This window comes from Lepisma saccharinum, chromosome 22 (genome assembly GCF_977018435.1).
Source record: "Lepisma saccharinum chromosome 22, izLepSacc3.1, whole genome shotgun sequence".
Lineage (NCBI taxonomy): Eukaryota > Metazoa > Arthropoda > Insecta > Zygentoma > Lepismatidae > Lepisma > Lepisma saccharinum.
Genome location: NC_139250.1, coordinates 19,249,480 through 19,275,189, shown reverse-complemented (window position 1 = coordinate 19,275,189; position 25,710 = coordinate 19,249,480). Strand labels below are relative to the sequence as shown.

Genomic DNA, 25,710 nt, shown 5'->3' with positions numbered 1-25,710 from the left:
CCTTAGGAAATGTTCCGCAGTCCAAAATAGTACGTTAGCAATGTAAAAAATATGATTTATAGGTGTTTCCCTTATACTATAATAGTACCAAAAATGTTTTAATATCTGAAAGGAAATACAATTTTTTGAAATTGTTTCTTTACAATTCAATAACTAACATTATTAGGGACATAAAATCTTACCCAAATTCTGTATAACCAATGATAATAATAAATTAAATGAAACTGAAAGAGAAACATGCCATTTTTTGTACAACTTTTCTATTCGTACACTTAATAACATAAAAGAAAAAAGTATATTCAGAGCAAATTGATTGACAGTTCTAATACTTTGATGCGTATCCTTTGGCTTTAATTACTGCTTGACACCTGTTCTTCATAGAATTAGCCAGTTTCCGACATGCTTCAGGGCTAGCTTATTTTATTCCACTCGGCTTGCACAACAGTTTTCAACTCTTGTTTGGACTTGACGGATACTTTGTGGACTCGCCTCTTCAAAATTACACATAAATGCTCAATGGGATTTAAGTCTGGACTTTGAGCTGGTGTTTGTAGTTTGGGCACATTCCATATTAGCCAATTCATCTTAACTCGCACCTTATGCTTACTGTCATTGTCTTGTTGGAATCTGTAGATAGGCGGCATGTCCATTTTTTGGGCACTCTGCTTTAATTGTTCTTCAATATGTCCAAATAGACATATTCATCCATCATACCATCAAAAAGTGGATGGTACCAACACCTTTGGACGGCATACAGCCCCAAATCATTAATGACCCACCACCGTGTTTAACTGTTGAAACTGTGTTAATGTGATCATTGTCTTTATTTGATTCTCTCCAGACCCTACTTATCCCATCTGACCCATATATATATTAATCTTGTACTCGTCTGACCATAGGACACTATCCCAAAATTCCTGGTCCTTGTGGAAGTGCTCTTTCGCAAATGAAAGTCTATTCATTCGATTCTACTTGTTTACATATGGCCTCTTTCGTGGTATTCTGCTATGATATCCATGCTTCCACAAGGCACATCGGACAGTTTGATCGGACATCATCTTGCCAGCAACAATTTCGGTAACAGTTTCATATATCAGAGACACATTTCTTCAATTTTACACAAGAAACTACTTACGGAAATGAGTTTCTCCAAGGTTTACAATGTTCGTCGAGGTATTTTCTTTTATCGTGGAATATATTTGACCAGGAAATCATATATTTTTCAAGGGAAATATCTCACTGACGCACAATTGCCATTGCTTTCATTTGCTTGCCCTACGACAACTGGATGCTGCGTACGTTTGATGACGTAACTTCCTGTCAGTGTTTCAACCCCCCCTTTTTTTTACTATGCTTGCCTAACGTAACCAAACCTAACCTTATGGGAAATGGTTCGTGGGGCTATCGGTCAGCTACCGTGCATAATGGTTCATGGGGCTATCCATGAATGGTTTGTGGGGCTATCCGTCAGCTACCCATGCATAATGTATAATTTCCACCGGTGACGAACATGATAGTAGGTATTTTTCAGTGAAGAAGGTTGAAACACTGCATACCCACAACTTGTGCCCGCCATATTGTGTGTTCCGGAAGCGAAGAAAGGAATAAAAAAAAAGCACACAGAATGTGAAAAATTGCATATGTTTTCATGTAAAAAACATAATGGCACCTTCAACTATGTTCCGCAATACACAATTGGTAAGTATGAACCATGTGAAACACAAAATATGGGATTTTAATGTGTCTCTGATCTATGAAACTGGTACCACATTTTCTACTAACGGTCGTAACTGAGGAACACATAGTCGGGGGTTTTCTCGCACTCTTTTTAAAATAAAGCGTTCATCATGTTTATTCAACCGTCTGCCTTTTAGTTTTCTCGGCACATTTTGTGTTGAACCTTCCTCTCTAAATTTGTTTACTATGTATTGAACTGTGGAGTGTGATTTATTGACTGTTTGTCCAATTTTCCTTAACGAATAACCTCTAAGGGACAAATTTATAATAACATCCTTCAGATCGGAACTAAGTTCCTTCACCTTGCCCATTTCGAACACTCTGATAGATAGACGATAGGCCTACAACAATACCTATGCCAGCATTTCGATTGACGGGGAGCGCACCTGCATGTTCAAACTTGTTACAAGTTGCAAACTGCACGAAATCGCCCGAATAGCGGTGGCACTGTATGTGAGGAAGATTGAAACTCTTGCCTGTACGAATAACAATGTTGCATGTAACAGCGTGTTTTTCTCTTTTCATACAAATTTCTGTTTATACACTTTGAACATACATTTTTATTGACATTTGGGTAAAATTTTCGTATCCGCAAACCGTATTTCTTCAATTTTACAGGAGAAAGTACTTACCGAACTGACTTTCCGTACACTTTTGAAAGGTCGTGGAAGTGTTTATTTCCCATCGGTTAATTTATTTCGGTGGTAAATCATGTATTTTTGAAGATTAATGTCTCTCCAATGCACGAAAGCTGTTGCCTCTATGTTCTTCCACTATGTGAATCAAATGTTGTGCATTCTATGATGTAAACCCTAGTCAGCGTTTCCAACCACACCGTTGTTTTCCAAGAACATGACAATTTTAACTATGTTTGCCTAACCTAACATTGCCGTGCATGGTTAGTGGGGTTATTTATGAATCGTTCGTGGGGCTATTTAGGAATGGTTCATGGGGATATTCATAAATGGTTTGTGGGGCTATCCGTGAATGGTTTGTGGGGTTTTCGAACCTGAAAAAAAGTACAAAATCAGTAACATGAAAGTAGGTATTTTTTTTATGAAGAAGGTTGCAACACTGCACAACCACTGATCATGGACAACGCTAGTCAAGATTTCTCCGCCCGAAAACGAACAAACACGAATTACTCGATATGCCGAAAATTGAGATTATTTGCGTGAAAAAAACGAAATGGCACCTTCAAGAATCCTTAGGAATGCAGAATATGTACGTACCAATGTGAAAAAGAAGAAAATAAAGGCATTTCAGACGTTTGGCGGTTACTGAAATTTTACAGACATTTGTTGGTGAAACCTTCATTAACATTAATTTCCGGGTACATATGAAAATCATTGTGGTAACAGTTTCATAGATCGGAGACACATTAAAATCGGATATTTTGTGTTTCGCATGGTTCACACTTACCAATTGTGTATTGCGGAACATAGTTCAAGGTGCCATTATGCTTTTTACACGAAAACAAACACAATTTTTCACATTCTGAGTGTTTTTTTTTATTCCTTTCTTCGCTTCCGGAACACACAATATGGCAGGCACATCTTGACTCATGTTGTGGGTATGCAGTGTTTCAACCTTCTTCACCGAAAAATACCTACTATCATGTTCGTCACCGGTGGAAATTATACATTATGCACGGGTAGCTGGAATATAGCCCGGGTAGCTGACGGATAGCCCCACGAACCATACACGGATAGCCCCACGAACCATTCATGGATAGCCCCATGAACCATTATGCACGGTGCTACGCTCTTTGGGGGTATGTACAGAATTTTGTTATTTACCACGACTACAGAAATCTTAATCTCAGGGGGATAGGTTCTTTATTCGAGAATTCCAAATAAGAAAGCATTTTATAGCCAAGAGGATATAGTTAAATGCGGATCTATATTCTGGAAACTATACACAATACAGAGAAAATGTATAGCGAAGCTTGTATATACATTGAAATATATAGTAAATATATGTATAATCGAAAGGAAATCTTCTTCTTCTTCTTTTCTTCTCACAATTTTGGGGAAAAGGCTTCTTCTTCCTTCCTATCTTTGATTTGGGAAAAGGCTTCTTCTTCTTTTCTTCCTTCTATTTTGGTAAAAGGTTTCTTCTTCTTTCATCAATTTCTTCTATGATAAAATATGGAAAGGCTCTTTCTTCTTTCATCAGTTTCTTCTATAGGAAATAAATGCTGCTTTTTCTTTCGTCAATTTCTTCTATGACAAAATATATGAAAGGCTTCTTCTTTCTTCAATTTCCACTTCTTCTATCATCTTCTTTTTCTTTCTTCTACCTTTTATGACAATCTATTTCTTCTATTCACAGAAAATAGTCATCCCCTTTTATTCATCGTTGTTTCTTATTTCCTCTATTCATATCAATTCTTATTTCTTCTTTCAGCAGCAATTCTTATTGTCTTCTATATTCTGCCGAGATATTCTTATATTCTCGATAAGTTCTTCTATTTATTCTTTCCACAGCAAATTCTTATTTCTTCTATTCTTCTTTGGCACTGGAAAAAGTCTTATTTCTCTCATTTATCGCAAATATTTCTCTTTACCCTTCTCAATAATATACACAAATCATTATGCTGCATTCCTTGTAGAGAATTGAACCAAAGCTATAGAGGATTTTTAGGAGTGTCTAATCTGACAATAGCGCCTCCTCCTACAACAACAACCAAGGGAAATAACCAGGATCGTTAATAACAAGCGCTGCCGATGGCCCAGTGCGACTAATAAAGAGCACAACCGTAAAGTGCTTCAGGGCATCTAATTTGACAACAGCGCCACCGGGGACAAGCAACCAAAACATGGCGACGTTCTGCTCACCAGAGAATCAAAAAGAGATACATTTCTGAATTCATTTGTTCACTTATTAACTTTCCTAATTGTTTCATATGCGAGAATATTCTTATTTATCTTAATTTGCTATTAACAACATTTTATTCACTCCTTCTATAATTTTTATACTCTTCCTTTATATATTTTTCAGTTACTATAATATATATATAATCGCTCTTCTACGCTCATAGTTCCTACAATGAACTCTGTTCTTCTTTATATGGCGTGCTGCCATCTATCGTTGCTTTCGGGAAACAGTTCTTCCTTGCATTTTTCATTGTGTCGTCGAAACTGGCACGTGACACAATATCCCCCTCCTTGAGGATGAAAAATTTCTCTATTGGAAAAATCTTTTGGAAATAGATAAATTTTTCCACTTTCTCTACATCTCGTTTGACTCTTCTCATTGGCTCTCATTTCTACTGCTCATATTCCTTTTCACTTTCTCTGTGCAATTATATCTCCTGGCATGCAGCATTTTTCCTCATCTCTCTATATCTCTCTTCTTTTTAATTTCCGTTTCTAGATATGTTATCACTGCGTTCCGAAAATATTCGTGACCTCTCAAGTTATTTTTAAATACAAAATATATTTCTTCAATAGTTCACCTCCTGCAAGTCTACTCGTCTAATTTCTCCAAGATAGACTTTACCTGACGATGTCCTGCCAAAATAGTAATTTTCGTTTCACCCTTTTCTTCTTTCAGCAATCTCTCTACAGATTATCAGTTAGCTCAGATTTTTCCGTTTCAAATAACTCTCTTCTCTAAGTTGACCATCTAAGTGTTTACAACAGTTACAATAATTCTTCACATCAGCCTTAATTTCATATCAGCATGTATCTAGATATATTTATTTTCTGGGATTACAACCCATTTTTTGGAATACAACAGATTCTTTTTTAACTTCTGGGATTACAACCCATTTCTCGGAATACAACCGATTTTTCTTTATCTTCTGAGATTACAACCCATTTCTTTTGCACTTTTCTAAACACACGATGACTTTTAATCGTTTAAGCTTACAAAGAATTCATTTTACTGATACTGTTCGATCTTCTATATTATCTTCTCCTTTTTTCCTGAGAGTTTTCTTCATAATTAACTTCCTTCTGTGCCTAACTGTTCTATCTTCTCCGTTCTTCTGTTCGTACAATTGAAAAGTTGATTTCCATTTTCCATATTACTTTCTTTGGCATCTTTCCTTTTACAGGTTTGATCTTCCAAAAAATGACCCAAAGGATTTATCAAATTACAGGTCCATTTCGCAACTCTCAGTTTTCTCAAAAATTATTGAACATGCAATAATGATGAGAGTAGAAAATTTCTGTAGTAAACACTCAATCTTAAGCTTGTCGCAGCATGGTTTTAGGTCCGAACGAAGCACGAAAACAGCGTTAGTAGACTTAGTAGAATGTGTCACACAATCTCTGAATAATTGTAATCACACGGTAGGAGTCTTTTGTGACCTATCAAAAGCTTTCGATTCTGTAAATCACAAGATATTGCTGTGGAAACTTCAAAAACTTGGTATTCGTGGACTACCACAAAAGTGGTTTCAATCTTATCTTACCAATAGAATGCACACCACAGCAAAAGGATACGTAACACATCAACACTCCACCATGAAAGGTGTAACATGTGGGGTGCCTCAGGGAAGTATTCTTGGCCCTCTTTTGTTTCTTATGTACATAAATGATTTATCAAATGTTATACCTGAGGCAAATGCAATATTATATGCTGATGATACAAATATTATAGTAACAGACACTTCCAAAGATGCTCTACAATCTAAGGCTAATAACGTATTAAACAAATTAGATGACTGGTTTTTAAATAATAATCTACTCCTCAACAGCAAAAAAGCAAATTACATTACACTTTCTACAATCCAAACCAGAAACCAAATAAGCCTCAATCTAATATCCGGGAATACACAACTAGAGCCTAAAAAAAAAATCAAAATTTCTGGGTATCATTCTGGATGAACACCTTAGCTATACAGAACACATAAACACGCTACAATCAAAATTAAGTAGTGTGTGCTATGCCCTTCGAGAAATGGTAGACATCTCAAGCACCCAAACTGTAAAGTGCCTTTATATGGCAAACTTTGATGCTTTATTAAGATACGGTATTATGGTTTGGGGTAACAAGGGCCACTCCAATGTCATTTTTATGCTTCAAAAAAGAGCTTTAAGAATCATAGCTGGAGTAAAGAAAACTTATTCATGTAAAACTCTTTTCCGTAAACTTAATGTGTTAACTCTCACCTGCATATATATTTATGAATGCTTAATTTATGTTAAGCAAAATATTTCCAACTTTGCCACAAATGAGGAAATACATGGCCTAAACACAAGAAATAAAGACAAACTTCACATAAAACACTGCCACCTTAACTTATGTAAGAAAGGTCCCTTAAATTCTTCCATAGATCTCTACAATAAACTACCACAAGATGTGAGGAAAGAACCAAAATTGATGATATTCAAGCACAAGATAAAATCAATGCTTCTGAAGCATGTTTTTTATTCTATAGCTGAATACAAGGAAAAGACTTTTACATAAGACAAATATACATAATGTAGTATAATCACATATTATTGTTGTAAAATTAAATGTCAAATGAAAGTGGGTAATTAGTATATCTTCTCATGTTATATTTTTTTGTGATTTTGATATAATAGCAGAGTAAGACCCAATTCTTTACAATTTTTGTCTATATATTTTGTATTTGTAAAATCTATTAATGTACCTGTATTGTAATGTAAGTATTGACATGTCCTATATTACTATGTACTCTAATTTGTACACACCGGTAGTCCTTGGACGCAAATAAACTAAACTAAACTAAACTATCGGTCTCATTGTTCAATGGAGTGGTGACATAGATTAGCACTCATTATTCTTTCTTAAGATTTAACTTGCAGAATAGATTTTCCTCCAACGATGGCTATCATATAAATATCTTTTTACAGGAACTAACATTAAACAACTAAAATTTTCTTCTTTCAAATAGATCATTAACATTTGCCCAAACTAATAAGTCCACGAATTTTTCTTCTGGTGAGCTGGAACCTTTTTCATACACTTTATTAATTCTAGAAACGTCTGCTTGTCAGTCTATAAATCATAACATTTCCTTCCTTTGCACTAGTCAGTCTTATTTGTTTCTTCCGATTCTTTCAAATACTCGTTGCTTGTCATTATCTTGTTTTCTTTTTCTCTTCCTCTTTTTTCTTCTATTTTCTTTTCTATTCTATTCTTCTCAAGATCCTTCTTTCTCCTCTTCCAACTTTCTTCCAGTAAATAAATTACTTTCATTTCTCTCTTCTTCCAATCTGGTTTCTGCCAAGATTTCTTCTTATGTTCTATATCTTCAGCAAATGCATGCTCTCCTTGTCTTTTCAGTCTCGTCTTCTTCTTTCTTCTCTTTGGCGAAGTAGCATCAGAATCCATTTGATCTATGTGGACCCTTTTTAGCATATTATTAACTTTCTTCAGGTTCTTTTCTATTTTTAATTTATTTCTCTTCTTCTTATTCCATGTCTTTACGTGAATATATCTAAATTTAATTTTCCTTTTCTTTCTTCTTTGTTTACATCTTCTGCTAGGCTTATACTTCTTTTCTTCCTCCATCAGACACTCGTCACCGGAACTTTCTTCTTTCATCTTCATTTCGATATGGGTTTCTTCATCATTACATTGACAACTAAATTTTTCATCTCTTTCTATTCCTCTTTCATCTTCTTCTATTTTCTCAACTGCCTCTTCTTTGTTTACTTTGCTTAACTCTATACCTTCTTCTTCTATCTTGCTGTCATGCTAATCATTTGAACTTTCCTTTTTCATCTTCCAACTTCTATCTTCTATAAGGACCTTCGATTCTTCTATCTTGTCTTCGTTTACTTCTATTCTGGAAACATCTACTTCTGTCTTGTTGTCATTTTCTTCTGTTCTTGAAACAGCTACTTCTGTCTGAGAATCGCTTTCCCCCATTTTCCTTTCTGGACTTTCATTTCTTCGTTCATTTTCTTCTCTAATCTCTGAAACCTCATCCTCGCTTCTTCTATTCATTTCTAAACTCGTGCTCTTGATTGACAGCATTGTTTCCTCTATTTTGCTTTCCAACGACTTTCTATTTCCTTCACACGTTTCATTCAATCTCAAGAACATCTCATGAGTTTCGGATCTCGATGCTTCCAATTTCCTGCTGTTTTCCTCGAGCCTTTCTTCCATCTTTTTATTACTTTCTTCTAACTTTTTACTATTCTCTTTTAATTGTCTCCTACTTTCATCTATCTTTTCTTCGAGTCTTCTATTATTATTTTTGCTTCTCTGTTATTCTCTTCCATCTGTGTTTTTAATTCTCTATTATTCTCTTTTGCTTCTCTGTTATTCTCTTCCATCTGTGTTTTTAATTCTCTTTCTAATCTTCTGCTATTTTCTTCCATCTGCATCGATAACTTCTGGAACATTTCTATCATGTTCACATCTTCCGTCTTCTTTAGTTTTTCCTTCATTTTCTCTTTTCTTCTCTTCTTTTTCATTTATCCTTTCTTCCTTGCAATTTTTGCATACGTAATCTCCTCTGTCACTTATTAATATGTACTTTTCTCTTCTTATCTTCTCACATAGCCAATGTTTCATTCCTTTGCATGAGCTGCATAGGATAGTTTCTTCCTTATTTCCCTCTTTTCCACAGCAGTTTAATATTTCCTTTCTGTCTTCCATTTCCTCCATTATAGTTTCTCTGTCCTCGTCCTCGACTTTATTTGCTTTCTCCATCTTGGCTTTCTCTCTCTTTGCTTTCTCAGTCACAATTCTGCTAGCCGCAACGTTGGTGGCCACTATGCTTCATCTGGTTCGTGGGTAAGTTAAGGTAAGGCAAGGCTCCATGTTATGGGCGCCACTATGCTACGCCCTTTGGGGTACATACTTAAATGTTATTTACCACGGCTACAGAAATCTTAATCTCAGGGAGATAGGTTCTTTATTCGAGAATTCCAAATAAGAAAGTGTTTTATAGCCAAGAGGATATAGTTAAATGCAGATCTATATTCTGGAAACTATACACAATACAGAGAAAATGTATAGCGAAGCTTGTATATACATTGAAATATATAATAAATATATGTATAATCAAAAGGAAATCTTCTTCTTCTTATTTTCTTCTCACAATTTTGGGGAAAAGGCTTCTTCTTCCTTCCTATCTTTGATTTGGGAAAAGGTTTCTTCTTCTTTTCTTCCTTCTATTTTGGTAAAAGGTTTCTTCTTCTTTCATCAATTTCTTCTATGATAAAATATGGAAAGGCTCTTTCTTCTTTCATCAGTTTCTTCTATAGGAAATAAATGCTGCTTTTTCTTTCGTCAATTTCTTCTATGACAAAATATATGAAAGGCTTCTTCTTTCTTCAATTTCCACTTCTTCTATCATCTTCTTTTTCTTTCTTCTACCTTTTATGACAATCTCTTTCTTCTATTCACAGAAAATAGTCATCCCTTTTTATTCATCGTTGTTTCTTATTTCCTCTATTCATATCAATTCTTATTTCTTCTTTCAGCAGCAATTCTTATTGTCTTCTATATTCTGCTGAGATATTCTTATATTCTCGATAAATTCTTCTATTTATTCTTTCCACAGCAAATTCTTATTTCCTCTATTCTTCTTTGCCACTGGAAAAAGTCTTATTTCTCTCATTTATCACAAATATTTCTCTTTACCCTTCTCAATAATATACACAAATCATTATGCTGCATTCCTTGTAGAGAATTGAACCAAAGCTATAGAGGATTTTTAGGAGTGTCTAATCTGACAATAGCGCCTCCTCCTAAAACAACAACCACGGGAAATAACCAGGATCGTTAATAACAAGCACTGCCGATGGCCCAGTGCGACTAATAAAGAGTGCAACCGTAAAGTGCTTCGGGGCGTCTAATTTGACAACAGCGCCACCGGGGACAAGCAACCAAAACATGGCGACGTTCTCCTTGCCAGAGAATCAAAAAGAGATACATTCCTGAATTCATTTGTTCACTTATTAACTTTCCTAATTGTTTCATATGCGAGAATATTCTTATTTATCTTCATTTGCTATTAACAACATTTTATTCACTCCTTCTATAATTTTTATACTCTTCCTTTATATATTTTTCAGTTACTATAATATATATATAATTGCTCTTCTACGCTCCTAGTTTCTATAATGATCTCTGTTCTTCTTTATATGGCGTGCTGCCATCTATCGTCGCTTTCGGGAAACAGTTCTTCCTTGCATTTTTCATTGTGTCGTCGAAACTGGGCTAGAGTCTAGTTTACGTCCTTCTTGTCCACTCCTTCTTACCCGTTTACGTCTTTCTTGCGCACTCCTTCTTGCCCGTTTACAAAACCGTGCTAGCAGACAGCCGGCGCTCCGGCATCCGTAGGGTAAGTAAGTTTTTCTTTTTACACTTTCTGTCAATAACCATTCACGGGAACGAGGTATGCCTACGGGGTTAGGTTAGGTTCCATTAGCACTCATTTCACCCCTAAATATGTGCTTCATCATCGAAAAATGTCCTCAGTACGTTCAATCACGCATATCTGGACAACATCGGTTTTTCTCGATTTTCTCCTCCAGGAAATTTTTCCTCGCCTTGGGATTTACTTTGTTGAATTCCTTATAAAATAACCTTTCCAACGATATATGACACGTATTCCTTAGGAAAAGGACGTAAACTAGACTCTTACCCGAAACTGGCACGTGACAACGGTAGCTGACCGATAGCCCCACGAACCATTTCCGATAAGGTTAGGTTAGGTTTGGTTACGTTAGGCAAGCATAGTAAAAAAAAAAATGGGGTTGAAACACTGACAGGGGCTTACATCATCAAACCTACGCAGCATCCGGTTGTCGTAAGGCAAGCAAATGAAAGCATTGGCAATTTTGCGTCGGTGAGATATTTCTCTTGAAAAATGAATCATTTCCCGGTCAAATATATTCCACGATGAAAGAAAATACCTCGATGAACGTTGTAAACCTTGGAGAAACTCATTTCCGTAAGTAGTTTCATGTGTAAGATTAAAGAGATATGTCTCCGATGTATGAAACTGTTACCAATGAGTATATTTACAAGTAGATATGTTCTTCGGGTTTGAGAAGGCTAGAGAGTTCGTTAGTTAGTTAGTAGATATGTCATTTTGTTCTCGGAAGTTTTATGTGTACGATAAACAATGTTACATACTGTATCTGTGGCGTGCCAGAGGAACTTAGATACCTGTTTACTTTCCCCTATAATTAATGCAATTATGATACTCTAACCTTGAACGCTTCAATATGGGTACAGGGACTCGTTGAACTTGCGATTTCTCTCGATGGTAGAGTGATATCAGCTGCACGCACACACTTTTATCACATTTTCTCCCACGTTATCACCTGTTTGCCGCCGCTCCGACGATAATTTGTTGTCTGCTATTGGCCATCTTTGTTTTTCGTATGAGTACCAGATCTATATATAATCTGTGAACCAAACAATCTCAGTTAATACAACTATTACGTATTGTGGATTGTTTTGTTTCAGATTCATCATGAGGTCGCTATATAGAGTAAAATCATAGGTAAATACTTCAATATATTTGAATCTATGGTGTATAACATACAATCATAGACTACTTTTTATGAATTATTGGGAAGTAGAGCGCGTCACTGGCCTCTTTTGGTTCCGACGTCTGTGCATAAAAAATGCATGTGTTAACTTAACTGACATAAAAATTGCCAACACAGAGTGAAAGAAAAGTTGTCGTCGTCTTTTTTACATCGGCCAATCAATGAGTGCACATTTTCAGTCTATGACTACCTTGTTCTAAATTCATGTTAATGCTAGTTGTAAACATTCTGTTTCTATAATTGATTGTGAGTATTCTTAAAAACAGCACCTTTTCTTCTTATTTGGTTTAAATGTTATTGAAGCATTTCTGTGAGTTCTAAATTCATTTTAAAATCAAGATATAGTTTTGTGCATTATTTTTGGCATCTTGTTCGTACATCTAAAAATGATGCCTGGCAATGCTGAATGCAGAAGAAAATGCACAGTAAGCGAACATGGCGACGAAGAGGAGACCTTTGCATATGACCGGTGGGGCCAGCCATTTGAAATTTCGCCCATCTACTGAATCACCGAAATGGGAAACAAGAGGAACAAAACCACTTCCAGATCCTTCATCTATTCAACATGTTCTTATGATGATGGTTATGCACGTTTGTAAAAAAGCATTATTTGTGGACACGAGCGTGAAAGTTGGAATCTATGGTGGTAGTTTATTTATTGTATCACTTATTGCCGATGTTCTCCCGTTTCCAAAAACTTACTTCTCGAGATCAGACAATTTTTTTAACCAGTTCTTTGTGAAGCTAGCATGGGGTTGGACATTAACATTGACAGTGCCTTTTGTGTCTCTCACCAGTTTTACTTATTGCTGTGGTAAACGTGAAAAGGTTGTTAAGCATATTCTGAGATTGGCAATTGGAACATTGATGTGGTGGTTTTGGACCAAGTTTTTTGTATTCATCGAGTCAACGTTTGGAAGGTGTAACGTAAAATCGGAATTGTATCAAACAAAGGAAAAATGTTTGGCTAAGGGATTTTATTGGAATGGATTAGATTTGTCTGGACATGCCTTCTTGCTTATCTACAGCAATCTTTTGATTATCGAAGAGGCTCGTGCTATTGTTGGTTGGGAAGGGATAAAGGACTTAATAAGAGTTGAAGAACATTCGAGGAACAGCGGTGAGAATGAAGACAACCGACCCCTACGGGCCCTTCAAAATGATGAATTTACAAGTCTTAAAGTTTCATATGAGAAATTTACACCATACATACGTATTTTATTTGTTGCCATGACATTTCTTGCTGTTTTATGGGATGTCATGTTAATTAGTACAATATTGTATTTTCACATAATGATTGAAAAGTTTTTGGCTGGTGCCATAGCCATTCTTATGTGGTTTGTGACATATAGGTATTGGTATACATTACCTCATATTCCTCCATGTTCTCCAGGGGATGGGTTATTTCGGTATAGAGATTTAAGACAGTGCAAAGATGTGCCGTTGAAAAGAAGGTCAACATTAAGTAATGCCAATGTTAAAGGAGACCTTCCCAGATTCATGGGCATGCCACTGTATGGATTACGAAATCAGGAAAATGTGGAGGAAAAAGAAAATGTTAACGAAACAACCGGAGGTGATGATAATCAAACCACTTCCTTAAACAAACCAAATACAGCTCCTCTTACTTAACGAAAGTAACACATGAATTGTTATCCTATTTTTACAAACTTAGTAAGTAGACAAAATTACAAGTATATCACGATAAAATATAAAGAAAAAATTCTTTACTGCTCCATGCATGTTTCTTTTCACATTGTTTTTTCTCAAGACCCATATTTCAGCCAGTTATAAGGCTAGTGACCATGACTTCAAAGATTGTATATGTAGCGTGTCCTTGAATGTTGTCAAATGTATTTAATTTTTATAGTGTTTATTAACAATGCAAATCTCCATAGGTTATAGACACTTCCTAAAAATGAAAATTTATTTGTAATGTTTTTCATTTATGATTGGCAATTTGTAGATGATATTGATTTCCATGTCATTCAATGAACTTCCAGTTGGTGACTGAAAGTTAAGCTCAAGGCATTGTTTGTATGTCTACAAACTTTCATGTTGTAGCATTTTCTGTTGTTGTTGGACTTAAGTATTTATTTTGCTTATTAAAGTGTATAAGCAGTTATTTAAAATTGTTGATTCAGTTGTTTTGCCTAAAATAATAATACATGTAAATTATGCTCAACAAGTACTATACCTGTTTTTGTGATATTTCAACACATTGGCATGATATTTTTTTCAAGCCTTATTTGGTATTTAGTGTAAGTTCATATAACTAAATATCAGATATAGTACTAGAGAAAAGAAATATAGCAGTACTTACTGATATGTTGCGAAAAGTTGAACGTAATTTGCATGTTTTTATTAATTTGAGGTGTAAGTATAACAACCAATTTTTACAATTAAGAGCAGTTGTTATGCTTAGCTGGAGCTTATTTTGTTACTGACCAATCGGAAACCTATCATTCATATTGAATACATATCTCTGCATCAAACAATGTAGAACCCCATATCTCTTAAGGTAGTGATTTGAGTTTGCCGGGAGTTTTGTTGTCAGACACACTGGTATATAACGGTATTAATATACATTATAGAACAAATTGAATTGTTCTTTGTACTGTACATTATTATCATACTACATGATGTTTGCTGCAATAATACATACATTGTACAACCACCAACTGTTTTGAAGACTTGGTTTGAATTAATCTGTTAATTACTTGGCCAACACAGAGGTTAGTTTTAGTAGGTTTGACCAGCTGAGTTCTGGATAAGTTTTTGAGAACCCACCTGCTTCAAAACCTGTGCACTAAAAATGCTACCTTTTTTGTGTACATGTGCTGCGTGGTTGTATCACAATCTTGCTTTCCAAGTTCCTAAGTTTCAATCCCAGGCAGGGCATGGCAGTTCCATTGTGTTTTCAATCTCTTAATTCATTCTTATTGTTGTGAATAAATAACAATTCTGCACAAATAATTTCATAAGATAAACTGTAGGTTTAAGTACATCTCCAATATATCCATATGCACATAAACTGGAATTTAAGCAAACTTGTAGCATGACATGCCTGATTTCACAAAATCAAGTGCATTCTATTTAACATTTCTCACAAACCAAAGGGAACAACTGTAATTCACCATTTATGCTGCTATAATAAGCGGCAATGCAAAATGTACGCAGGGCAAAACAGCAAGATGTAAAGTTGTAAGTCCAATAAATGCATGACACATTGTAATAGGTTTAGTAACAGAATACAAACTGTCTGCAGTTGTTGCAAATGATTTTATCTCAACTTTCGTGTCAGGAACATTCAAGGTAAAAATCATTATTCTTGTGTAAATTCTTAGTGAATATTGTTAATTTAAAATAATAGTTTGGTAGAAATAAGGGCAAGAATTTACAATACCGGACCCTTCTGTAATTTCTATGCTACTGCTTATACTCACGAAATAATTCGTCGCGATGATTTATCTGAGGCTAACGTGTTGGGGTGAGGTGTAGAAATTGTTCATTACCGTGTAGAAGTTGTAAAATAAGCTTTTCTATTCTCGGAATGATTCTCCGTATATAAGTTTGGGAACCATATTTGTTGATATGAACAATTGACGTTTGCAATTAGTTACGCTGTCTACAGCATTGCCACACTGTTGATTTGATACTTGGAGAGCATGGGGTACTTGTTTACTATCCTTCGGACACATTTATTTATTTTTACTGAAGAAACTACTATCCTTCGGACACATTTATTTATTTTTACTGAAGAAACTACTTACGGTAATAAGTTCCTGTAGCATTGTCGAACATCGGGAAGGTGTTTTGTGTGATGTGGGAATGTTTCATAGCTGAAATTCATGTTGCTCGTTGAAAATTATTTTTCCGACGGAGAATAGCGTTTGGCGCGTACACCTTCGTACACCATCACGCGTCGTGACTGTATCAAATCCAGTGGATTTGAATTGCGAATCATTGGCGCTAGCCCCACGAACCATTGGCACGTGGTTAGGTTAGTTCGGTTAGGTTAGGAAACATAGTTAAAATTCGGTGTCGTGTTAGTATCAGGATGTAGAAATTAGAAATAATTGCGAAAAGGCCTACCAGAAAGACGTACTGGTAATGTGAAAAATTGCAATTAATTTAATCAAAACAACGTTGATACACCTTCAGGAATGTTCCGCGAAGCAGATACGTAAGTACGAATGTCAAAAATTGTCGAAACGAAAAAATTAAAGGTGTCCGAAGGATAGTAAATTTTTACCGAGCATGGATCTTGTAAGAATGGCGGAAGAGAACAGTGACATTGACAATCACAATGTAGAATGTGGACTGATTTGATTACAGGCAAGTTTGGCAACAATGCATCGATCGTAAAATTGCAGGGTACGAAAATGGCATCTTCGTTGAAGAACATTTGCCATTAAAGTGCTATGAAAATAAGATTTTTTATCGGTTCATTATGACAATTAGCGCAAAACCATTCTCGGTAAGGTTAGGCAAACATAGTTAAAATTTGGGGTTGTAAAACCATGCACAGGTAGCCCCACAAACCATTCATGGTTAGGTTAGGCAAGCATAGTTAAAATTTGGGGTTGTAGTAATGTCAGAAATATATATTTCGTTCCTTAAGTATTGGAAATGCAAAATCTTGCGATAAATAATGAGCAATCGTGCATTGTCGGTTGCTATCATGGACCCCCTTATTTTGCAATTTCTGCATGTGACCCCAAAATTTTAACTTCAAATTCGTGATTAGGAGGCCTCAATTAGTGAGTATGTGAAAAATTACAAAAATCGGGGAGGGGTCCGGTATTGTAAATTTGCTCCGAAATTAGATATTACCCATTCCATACAGTGTTGAGTATAATGTCACTTACATGCTGTTGCCACTGTATGTTGGTCATTTACTTTGCACAAGTAAGCTAATGTTTTGTGGTTCTGTAACAAAGTTTTTCATATCGTTTGTCTATTTTTACCATGTTAATAGGAATTAATGGTACCATTGACCCTCTGTACCCCCTCGAGAAAGTGAAATATTTTGCATGGTTTGTGAAGATTTTGTTGTTTATGAACTTTTTTTTTTTTTATTGTGAAGTATAGTACGTCTGTTACCTTACCATGAAGCAGAATGGCCTGAACGCTTCGTGCGAATGCATATAATTCCCAACATGACATTTAACAACAGCGATAATTTTATGCAGTTAGGTTAGATTTGGGACTGGTAGTTATGTGACGTATTCTTTCACTATTTTAGTGTGCATACAAATGGTTTTTACTAATAAAAAGCAGTGAAAGTACTCAGAAATGGCAGGTTTTAACTTGTGGAGGCCGTACTTTGGGATCAAACATCTTCGTTATTTGTGTTTTATGCATGCTGGAACCAATTTTATATTACATAAAACATTGAAACCTGTCGATTTAAAAAAAATCAACGTAATTCTCAAGGGGTACAGTGGGTAAATCATCATAGAATTGACAAATATTAATAGGCTGAATAAATCTTTCAAAAATAGTTTAAGTTCTCTCATAATGAATGATAAATGGCAGATGAGTTACTACTAATGCCATGCAGATGAAACTCTCCCCGATCCCTTCAAAAGTCTTAATTTGAAAAGGATAGATGGCGTTAAGGTGCATGAGCTCTATATAAATTTTGAAGCATTTTGACATTTAATTTTTCCGTTCAACATAGGCAGTTGACAGCTTGGGCAAATTTCGGGATGCAATGACGACAATAATTCTCCACATCAAGTGCAACTAAATCTTGACATTTTCAATCACTTGTGTACAAAAAAGGGTGTACTGAGCATTAACCCTTTGTACACCAAGGTGGGTTAAAAATTGTCCACACTTTGATTCGGATAAGAATTTTTATGGATGTTTCTTTAGTATCATGTCAAAACTCAGGTTTTGTGTCAAAAGGAATATAAATTTTATTTTCTGTCATTCAATACTTTTAATTACTAGAAAATAACCCAAAATTTTTAAAAAAAGTTTTCGTGGTGGACATAAAGTACCCACCCGTGGTGTAACGTGTTACCATAATGTGCATGTAAAAAACCTAAGACAGGAAGAGGAAGATGTGTTCTTTGTTGCAAAGAAGCCAGATCGAAAAATGTAGAGTTGAACAAGTTTGTATTGTATGTGGAAAATGTGAAGCCTTTGTTTGTGGAAAGCATAGTGAAAAAAAGTAAAGTGTGCCGCTCTTGCAAACGCAAGACTATTGATACAGAGTAATCAACAATGACTTTTGGAAAGTAATATAAGACAATAATGCTTACTCTGTAGCTTCCAATAACAAAAATAATTTATGTCTGTAGTACTACATCCTTGCTCTTATAATTCGGGAAATATGTGAATAGAATTTCCATAATGTTATAATATATTGTAAGAATAACACATAAAAATGGTGATATACTTAATAGAATTTCCATAATGTTAAAATATATTGTAAGGATAACAAATAAAAAAGGTGATATACTTAATACCTGCTCTGTTCGTAGCCTTCAGTTGTCTTAGTTTATAGTTACTACAAAATAGATAAGAATATTAAATTTTCTGGGACAGAAAAAATGATTTGTGTGGTGGACATTTTTTAACCCTCCCTTGGTGTGCGGTGTTACGCGTAACCCCTTGGTGTACGTAGGGTTAAGGATAAAAAAAAGGACTTGTGTTAATAATTAGTATCTCATTGGTCTCCTTGATGGCCCATCATCTTGTAATCAAGGGACCCCAGGTCCCAAACTCAGTAGACACAATAGCCCCATCTATTTCGCTACACTTATTGACTCTCTTTGCATCGAAGCGTCTGGTTGGGTACACAGTGCAACACCGAGTCGTATATAGTTTGTTGATTTGATTTGGAGTCGAGTACTGTATTTGATGTACTATGTTCTGGGTCAATGTATGTGTGGTGTATGATCACATGGTGAGTGTTAACAAATCAAATTACCGTTTAAAGCAGCAGACAGGCATTTGTTGAATATTCTGAACTTGAACACCGCTTTCCGTCTACGTGGTTGAACGTCATTTCCTTGCACCACCCTGACACTGGAATACACCTGCACTGCACAGAGTGTCAAAAAGTGCATCGAACTAGACTTATTGATTCTTATCCCATTTTAGCCAATGTGGCAGAATGCTTAGCATAGCACATTATGCTGCTAGGGGTCCAAGGTTTGAATCCCAACATGGGTATGGGCATTCTTTGTGAATGTCCATCAATTTCGTCACATCATTCAGTCTTGTCTCGATTATCCAACAGTTGCAGAAAAGCGACTTGATAACAAAAATCAGATCCCACTTTAAACTGCAGATCAGGTCTATCAAGCAATCGGTACGTTTTCGTGGACTATCAGACCTGCCAAATAGTAGCACAAAGATTGACGTGTCTAGCCTGAAACTAGTAAATGTTTCAAATTTTCTCAAAGATCTTGCAATTAGAACTTTAAGACACACATATTTTTTATTGTCTCACCTAGTTGTCTATTATATAAAATACTTTCATTATGGCTTAGAGAATTTATTATAAATAATTCAATCCACTCTTCATAGCTTGCAACGTATTTTCAAATATGGGAAGTGTCTTTATAGCTCTGTCTTGTACTATGCCATAAATTATCATTCTGAATTCCAAAAGATGAAGCACATCTGCATAATCGATGACCTACCTTCTTCAACCATATTACGTGATTCACAGTAGTATTATGAGAGTCATTCAAGCTTATGTATTGTCACATTAAAAACCAGTTTTCCAATTTATTCCTACATTGAACGAGTAAATTAGTTCTGTTTTGTTGTCATGTGAAATAGCGAGGAGTGTACCAGCAAACATCCATGTGGTTGTAATTTTAAGAGTGTATGGAATGGTTTGATGTTAAATTTGGACCAGTGGAAGGAGATGTGAATTATATCTTCCACACAAAGGTGCCTAACGGAAAAACTTAGAGAGATGTCTAGTAGCTCATCGGCCTAGTTTTTATTAAATTTTAAGATTAGAAGTTTAAGAAACAAATGCATTTCTAGTTTTCTGCATGTTTATAAAAGTATTTATGACCGTATTTTGTGTAAAGGTTATTGTGGTATTCATAAAAAATGTATTAGTTTAAGTAAATACGGCAGCTGTCTATTTAAGTATGAAATAATTAGTTAAGATGAATTGACATCACGAAGTGATAAATGCAATTAAATTATGGTCTATTTTGAGTATACTCTTTTTTCGTTGTCTAGATGTTTGTAATAAAAAAATGGCCTGATTTGAAGTATGGTATTGTGATCAATAGTTTTGTATACCATGACAGGTGATTGAAAGTGTAAAAAAAAAATCTCTGAAGCAGAATTTGTTGGGAATTAAATTGTGTAACGGAAGTTGCAGGATCTGAAATTTTTTAGGTATTTTTTTTATATGGATTATTTTGAACTAAGGTATTAGTTTTTTATGTAAAAGAAATGGACACTTGCAAAAGAACAATTATAATGTTTAGACCACATTTCTCTTGCCCCTACAGGTAGAAAAATTAATTAACACTGATTTTTTGTGAATAACATATTCTATCAATAGGACCAAGTTGTAATTATAGAGAGAATAAACAGACAATACTGTAAATCAACTTTCAAAATGATAACGAAAGTAGAAAAAAGTAACTTTTGTCAGTGGTACTTACCATTGTTAAGCACCAGAAACGGAAGTACAAATTGTTAAAACATTGTAGTGTAAGTACTTTGGTAGTAGGATAAGACATTAATTGCACATATTGTTTCCTTTATTGATGATAGTACAAGGTGGTGCAAAAGTCATCACCTGATTTTCTTAGCCTACAGCTTGGGTTTTAAATTAAACAAAGTAGTTTTTTTTGTGTTAAACTTTTATTGATACTGTAAGTTTTATTCCTCAGTTTTTAAAGATAAGATCCAATAAATGACCACCATTCAAATTGATGCAAATTTGGGTTCTTTATATTGCGTTGGTGGTTGGAAAGAATCTGCGGGGAAATGTTTTCAATTTCATGCTGAATATTGTCCTTTAGTTGCTGTAACGTCTCTGGCTTATTCACATAAACCAATGACTTCAAATATCCCCAAAGGAAAAAATCTGGAGCGGGCAAATCGGGGGACCTGGTGGGCCATGGCAAATAACCAAAACGGGATATTACTCTGCCCGGAAAAGTGTCACGCAAGAGAGCTAATGTTTCACGGGCTGTATGTGGGGTATACATATTCATTTTCGCGCACAAAAATTTCGTGAGCATCTTCTATTTAACTGACAAAACACTGCTGATATAAACAACAAGTGTCAAAATAAAAGTCTGTTCAAATAGGATGACTTTTGCACCACCTGTTACTTCCCCCATTTACTGTATACCATTACTATCTAGTAGGATTAGTCAAGTGAAAGCTCACAGTAGTTCTGACTAAAATAAGTAAAATTACATGTTAAAGAAAGCATCTCTTTTCAAGAATTTATGATTGTAAGGTTGTTCAGTCCACTTATGTTGGATTCATTCATATGAAAGATAATATTGTTTGGGTACCACTGTAGAGTAGCCATTACTTCATGCTAAATTCATAAATTTGTTTTATCTTTCTGGTCTTATACAGTGAGAAGAAGCTTTCTGCACATTTTATAACTCATGTGTGCAATGTTCATGAACTTGTATGTATATATATTTAGTTTGTATTGTTTTTATCACCCAGTGTTTTTTTGTACTGCCATAATAATTTGTCATAAGCAGTTAATGTATTGTACATGAAATCCTTGCCATGAACCATGGTTGTGATAAGTTTAAAGTTTCATATCAACTTTTCCACTATTCATTGTTCATATGTAGTTAATTTTTTAAGTGAAATGTTGGTGTATACGGTTTATTCGTTAAATACACAAAGTAGGTGCTGGAAATTAACTTAATACCTTTGTATACGAGGAATGGTATAACTGAGAATAGCATTTGCTTTGTAACGTTCCATGTGGCTATGCTAACGTCTGAATTCACTGCAGTAACACTCAGTATTCTAAATATTACCATCATCTTACCCAACAATAAATGTGGAGAAATAGCCAAATTACAAGCTTAGAATCCAGAGGTCGAAATGGACCAGAGCACGTCTTACCACTGTCATAATTGGAGACAAAAAACATGCAACAGCATGTTAACGGAAGTAATCTGTTCAGTTTCATGAAAATTCCTATTTCAAGCCCCTGATAAAAAAATCCATGAAGGAGTGTGTTCCGAGTTGATGAAAGCTTGCGCAGACTCGTCACTCTGGTGTATCATCCTCCTGCATTGAGGGAAGATGCAGAGTGGATCGTGCTTCTTCATGGCCCAAGTTAAATGATGGAGGGGAAAGAGCACGAAGGCTTTTGGCCGAAGGTTCTTTTCCTACCTCTATACACGACTCCTCATGTGCTTTATACAATACTTCAATCCATTAAAAATATACAATGCTATTTCAATGATCTTGCCATACACCAATGACTTTTTAACTGGTCTGTTTAAAATTATATATAATTCTACCAGTAACACAGTTGTGTTGTAATTTTTAGAATTGGTGATTAACCTAGACAGGTAGAAAGGTGAAATATAAGCAAAAAATATATTCCAAAGATAATTTCGAGTTGAAATGGTATAAGCAGCAGTGTTATGCCAGAATGCAAACAGAGTTAAATCTCATGATTTTTTCTTGGCAGTGTAGTCTGTTCAGCCTTGGCTAGCCACTGGAACATACATATAAAAATGCAAATTTTGACTCTCTCTTAAGCAGAACACCGCATTATTTTTGTACTTTCATATGTAATCAGTTTCTCACTTCTAATAAAGTATTTGCAAGTGGAAATCTACAAAACTCTTTATGGGAACTAGTGCTTGAGGAGCAATGAATTTTGTTGATAATTATGTACAGTATTTGGTAGAAAAGTATGCATTTCTGTTGGGATATAAGGTAAATGAAGTGTTATGTATAGAATCACTGTTTGCATTATAAGCCAGTAATTATTATTAAGAACACTTTGCTCCTTTCATCTGTAGAGCATTGTAGTATTCTGTATTAAGGGCAACCTTGTTTCAAAAATAAATCCATTGTGTGCATTACCTTGTTTATTTTTTGCCAAATTCACCTGGGAATAGATTTATATGTAGTAAAAATGTGCTGAATGTGTAAGTACATATTTAGTTTTTTTCACCAAAATATGGACTTAAGATTATAAAAAAATTTACGTTTTTAATAATATAACACACTACATACAGGAGTTGGACAAAAATATGGAAACACCTGGTATAAAACAGGTAGCCATTTCAAACGCGATTTGCGTCTGAATGGTAGGTGGCGCTGTGGTCACTGGCACTTCCTGCGAGGTATACACACTGGCCAACCTGACAGATGGGCCAGTTACAGTTCAGCGACCGGTGCATGCAGGTTATCGTGAATCATGTCCGAGCTGAGAGTTTCAAAGAGAGCAAATTGTGGGTGCGCGTATGGTGGGAGCTTCCGTGACGAAAGTAGCGGAAATGTTCGGTGTATCAAGAGGCACAGTCTCGAAAATCATGACTGCCTACGAGACTTCCGGAAAAACCGCATCAGCGAAGGACCAGCATGGATGCAAGTGTGTGTTGCGTGACAGAGACAGACGCACATTGAGTAGGATTGTGACCAAGCAGAAGATCACCACGGCTCCAAAAGTCACTGCTGAGCTGAATACAGTGCTTACAAACCCTGTTAGCGTCAAAACAGTCAGAAGAGAACTCCACAAGCAGATCTGCAATTCCAAAACCACTCGTGTCTGTTGACCATGCTGCTAGATGGAGACAGTGGTGCAACGCCCATAAAAACTGGACAATGGAGCAGTGGAAGACTATAATCTGGTCGGATGAGTCATCCTTTACATTGTTTCCAACTGCTGGCAGAGTGTATGTGTGGAGAATGCCAGCACAAGCGTACGATACAAACTGTCTGTTACCGAGAGTGAAGCATGGCGGTGGTTCAGTGATGATTTGGGCAGCCATCTCCTGGTATTCTGCCAGACCCGTCATCACCCTGCATGGACATGTCACTGCCAGGGACTATGTAATCATTTTGAGTGAACAAGGTGCAAACTTTGTTCCCAGATGGTGATGCCATGTTTCAACATGACAGAGCCCCTGTTCATACAGCTCACATCGTCCAGAACTGGTTGATGAGCACGAAGATTTAGTGTCACATCTGCCATGGCCTCCACAATCGCCAGACCTCAATATTATTGAGCCCCTGTGGTCGGTTTTGGAGACCACGGTGCGAGACCGCTACCCACCACCATCGTCTTTACAACAACTTACAGCTGCTTTGGAGGAAGAATGGTACAACATCACTTTGACAACCATACGCGACCTGTATTTGTCCATTCCACGTCGACTGCAGGCCGTTCTGCGTGCCAAAGGTGGTCCTACTCTATATTAATAAAGGTATTGTGCATTTCTGTAGGTGTTTCCATATTTTTGTCCATCCCCTGTATGTAACTCTTGAGTTTTAAAACAATTGATTGCACTTCTCTCAGCATTGTAACTATTACTGTGACTGTCTTGAAGAGAAACCAGAAGCGAATCCCGCAAGTGCGCCACAAAATCATTGCTTCTGGCACTGCTGTTGGACATGCAACTAGTAGCAAGGGTGGAGTTAGCAATGGACTGTTTGAATTGGGAGACACTTACAACATTGCCAAAATAATGTTTGTAACAACCAGGAGCTGATGCTTGAGCCCTTATTCTTTATTGTAGATAATTAATTGTAAACAAACAGGTGTAAAATTGAAAAAATATATAAATATATTCGGATGTGATAGGTTGTTTAGAATTTCCATTGAACATCTGCAGCAACTTCCTTTCGTCATACTGTCATTTACTGAAAGTCCTCTATGCCCTGCAAGTCTCCACCTTTGCAAGTAACGTCAACTGTGGCAGATGGCGAAATTAGAAACTTTGGTTGAAAATAAAAAGTATTCAAGTTTATCTTTCACAAGCATGGGCGTAACTTTGGGAGGCATAATTGAAAATGTTTCTATTTCATGAAAATAGCACCCAGGATTATTTGCTACACAATTGTTAAATTTGCAAAATCACAAACATTACTATTACTTTGTTCTTATGTATTTATTATTTGCTCCTCAGGTCACAGGAAGTTAAAGCACATTTAACTTGTAAATTTTATTAAACGTGAAAAAAAAAAGGGGGCAAATGACCCCCTTGCTTCTGCCAAGTTACACCTCTGTTGAAAAGACATACATACGAAAGTAATATCATTGTAGCCTTTATGCAATTAATTAAAGAAAGTGTTACTGAACTTTGAGTTGGTTATGCACAGAAAGGCTAATAGGGACTGAACCTGTAGTTTAAAAGTAGGATGTGAACCACTATGTTCCTCCACTGGGTATCAAATTTAGAACCCCTTGATTACAAGGTGATCACTACTGAACTTTATGTACAGAGGGATGTAATCACATTGTCCAACACTTACA

General features: G+C 35.7%; 2 protein-coding genes across 2 annotated transcripts in view; one reads left to right on the top strand and one right to left on the bottom strand.

Moving 5' to 3' along the window:
• LOC146004938 (uncharacterized) overlaps positions 1 to 12,047 on the bottom strand; it is a 34,561-nt gene extending 22,514 nt beyond the window's left edge. The window contains exon 1 of the mRNA XM_083143995.1: positions 11,892 to 12,047. The gene's annotated coding sequence lies outside the window, so the exon portion shown is untranslated. The remainder of the gene's footprint in view (positions 1 to 11,891) is intronic.
• Positions 12,048 to 12,168: 121 nt separating this feature from the next.
• Fitm (acyl-coenzyme A diphosphatase Fitm) lies at positions 12,169 to 23,305 on the top strand. The gene has a single exon (XM_083143971.1). It carries the CDS (start codon positions 12,672 to 12,674, stop codon positions 13,866 to 13,868), a length of 1,197 nt encoding a protein of 398 aa, XP_083000097.1. The 5' UTR covers positions 12,169 to 12,671; the 3' UTR covers positions 13,869 to 23,305.
• The last annotated feature ends 2,405 nt before the right edge of the window (positions 23,306 to 25,710 follow it).

Bases quoted from the DNA above. Each gene is read 5' to 3' on its own strand.
- Fitm (XM_083143971.1), top strand. From the start codon at position 12,672: ATGGCGACGAAGAGGAGACCTTTGCATATGACCGGTGGGGCCAGCCAT.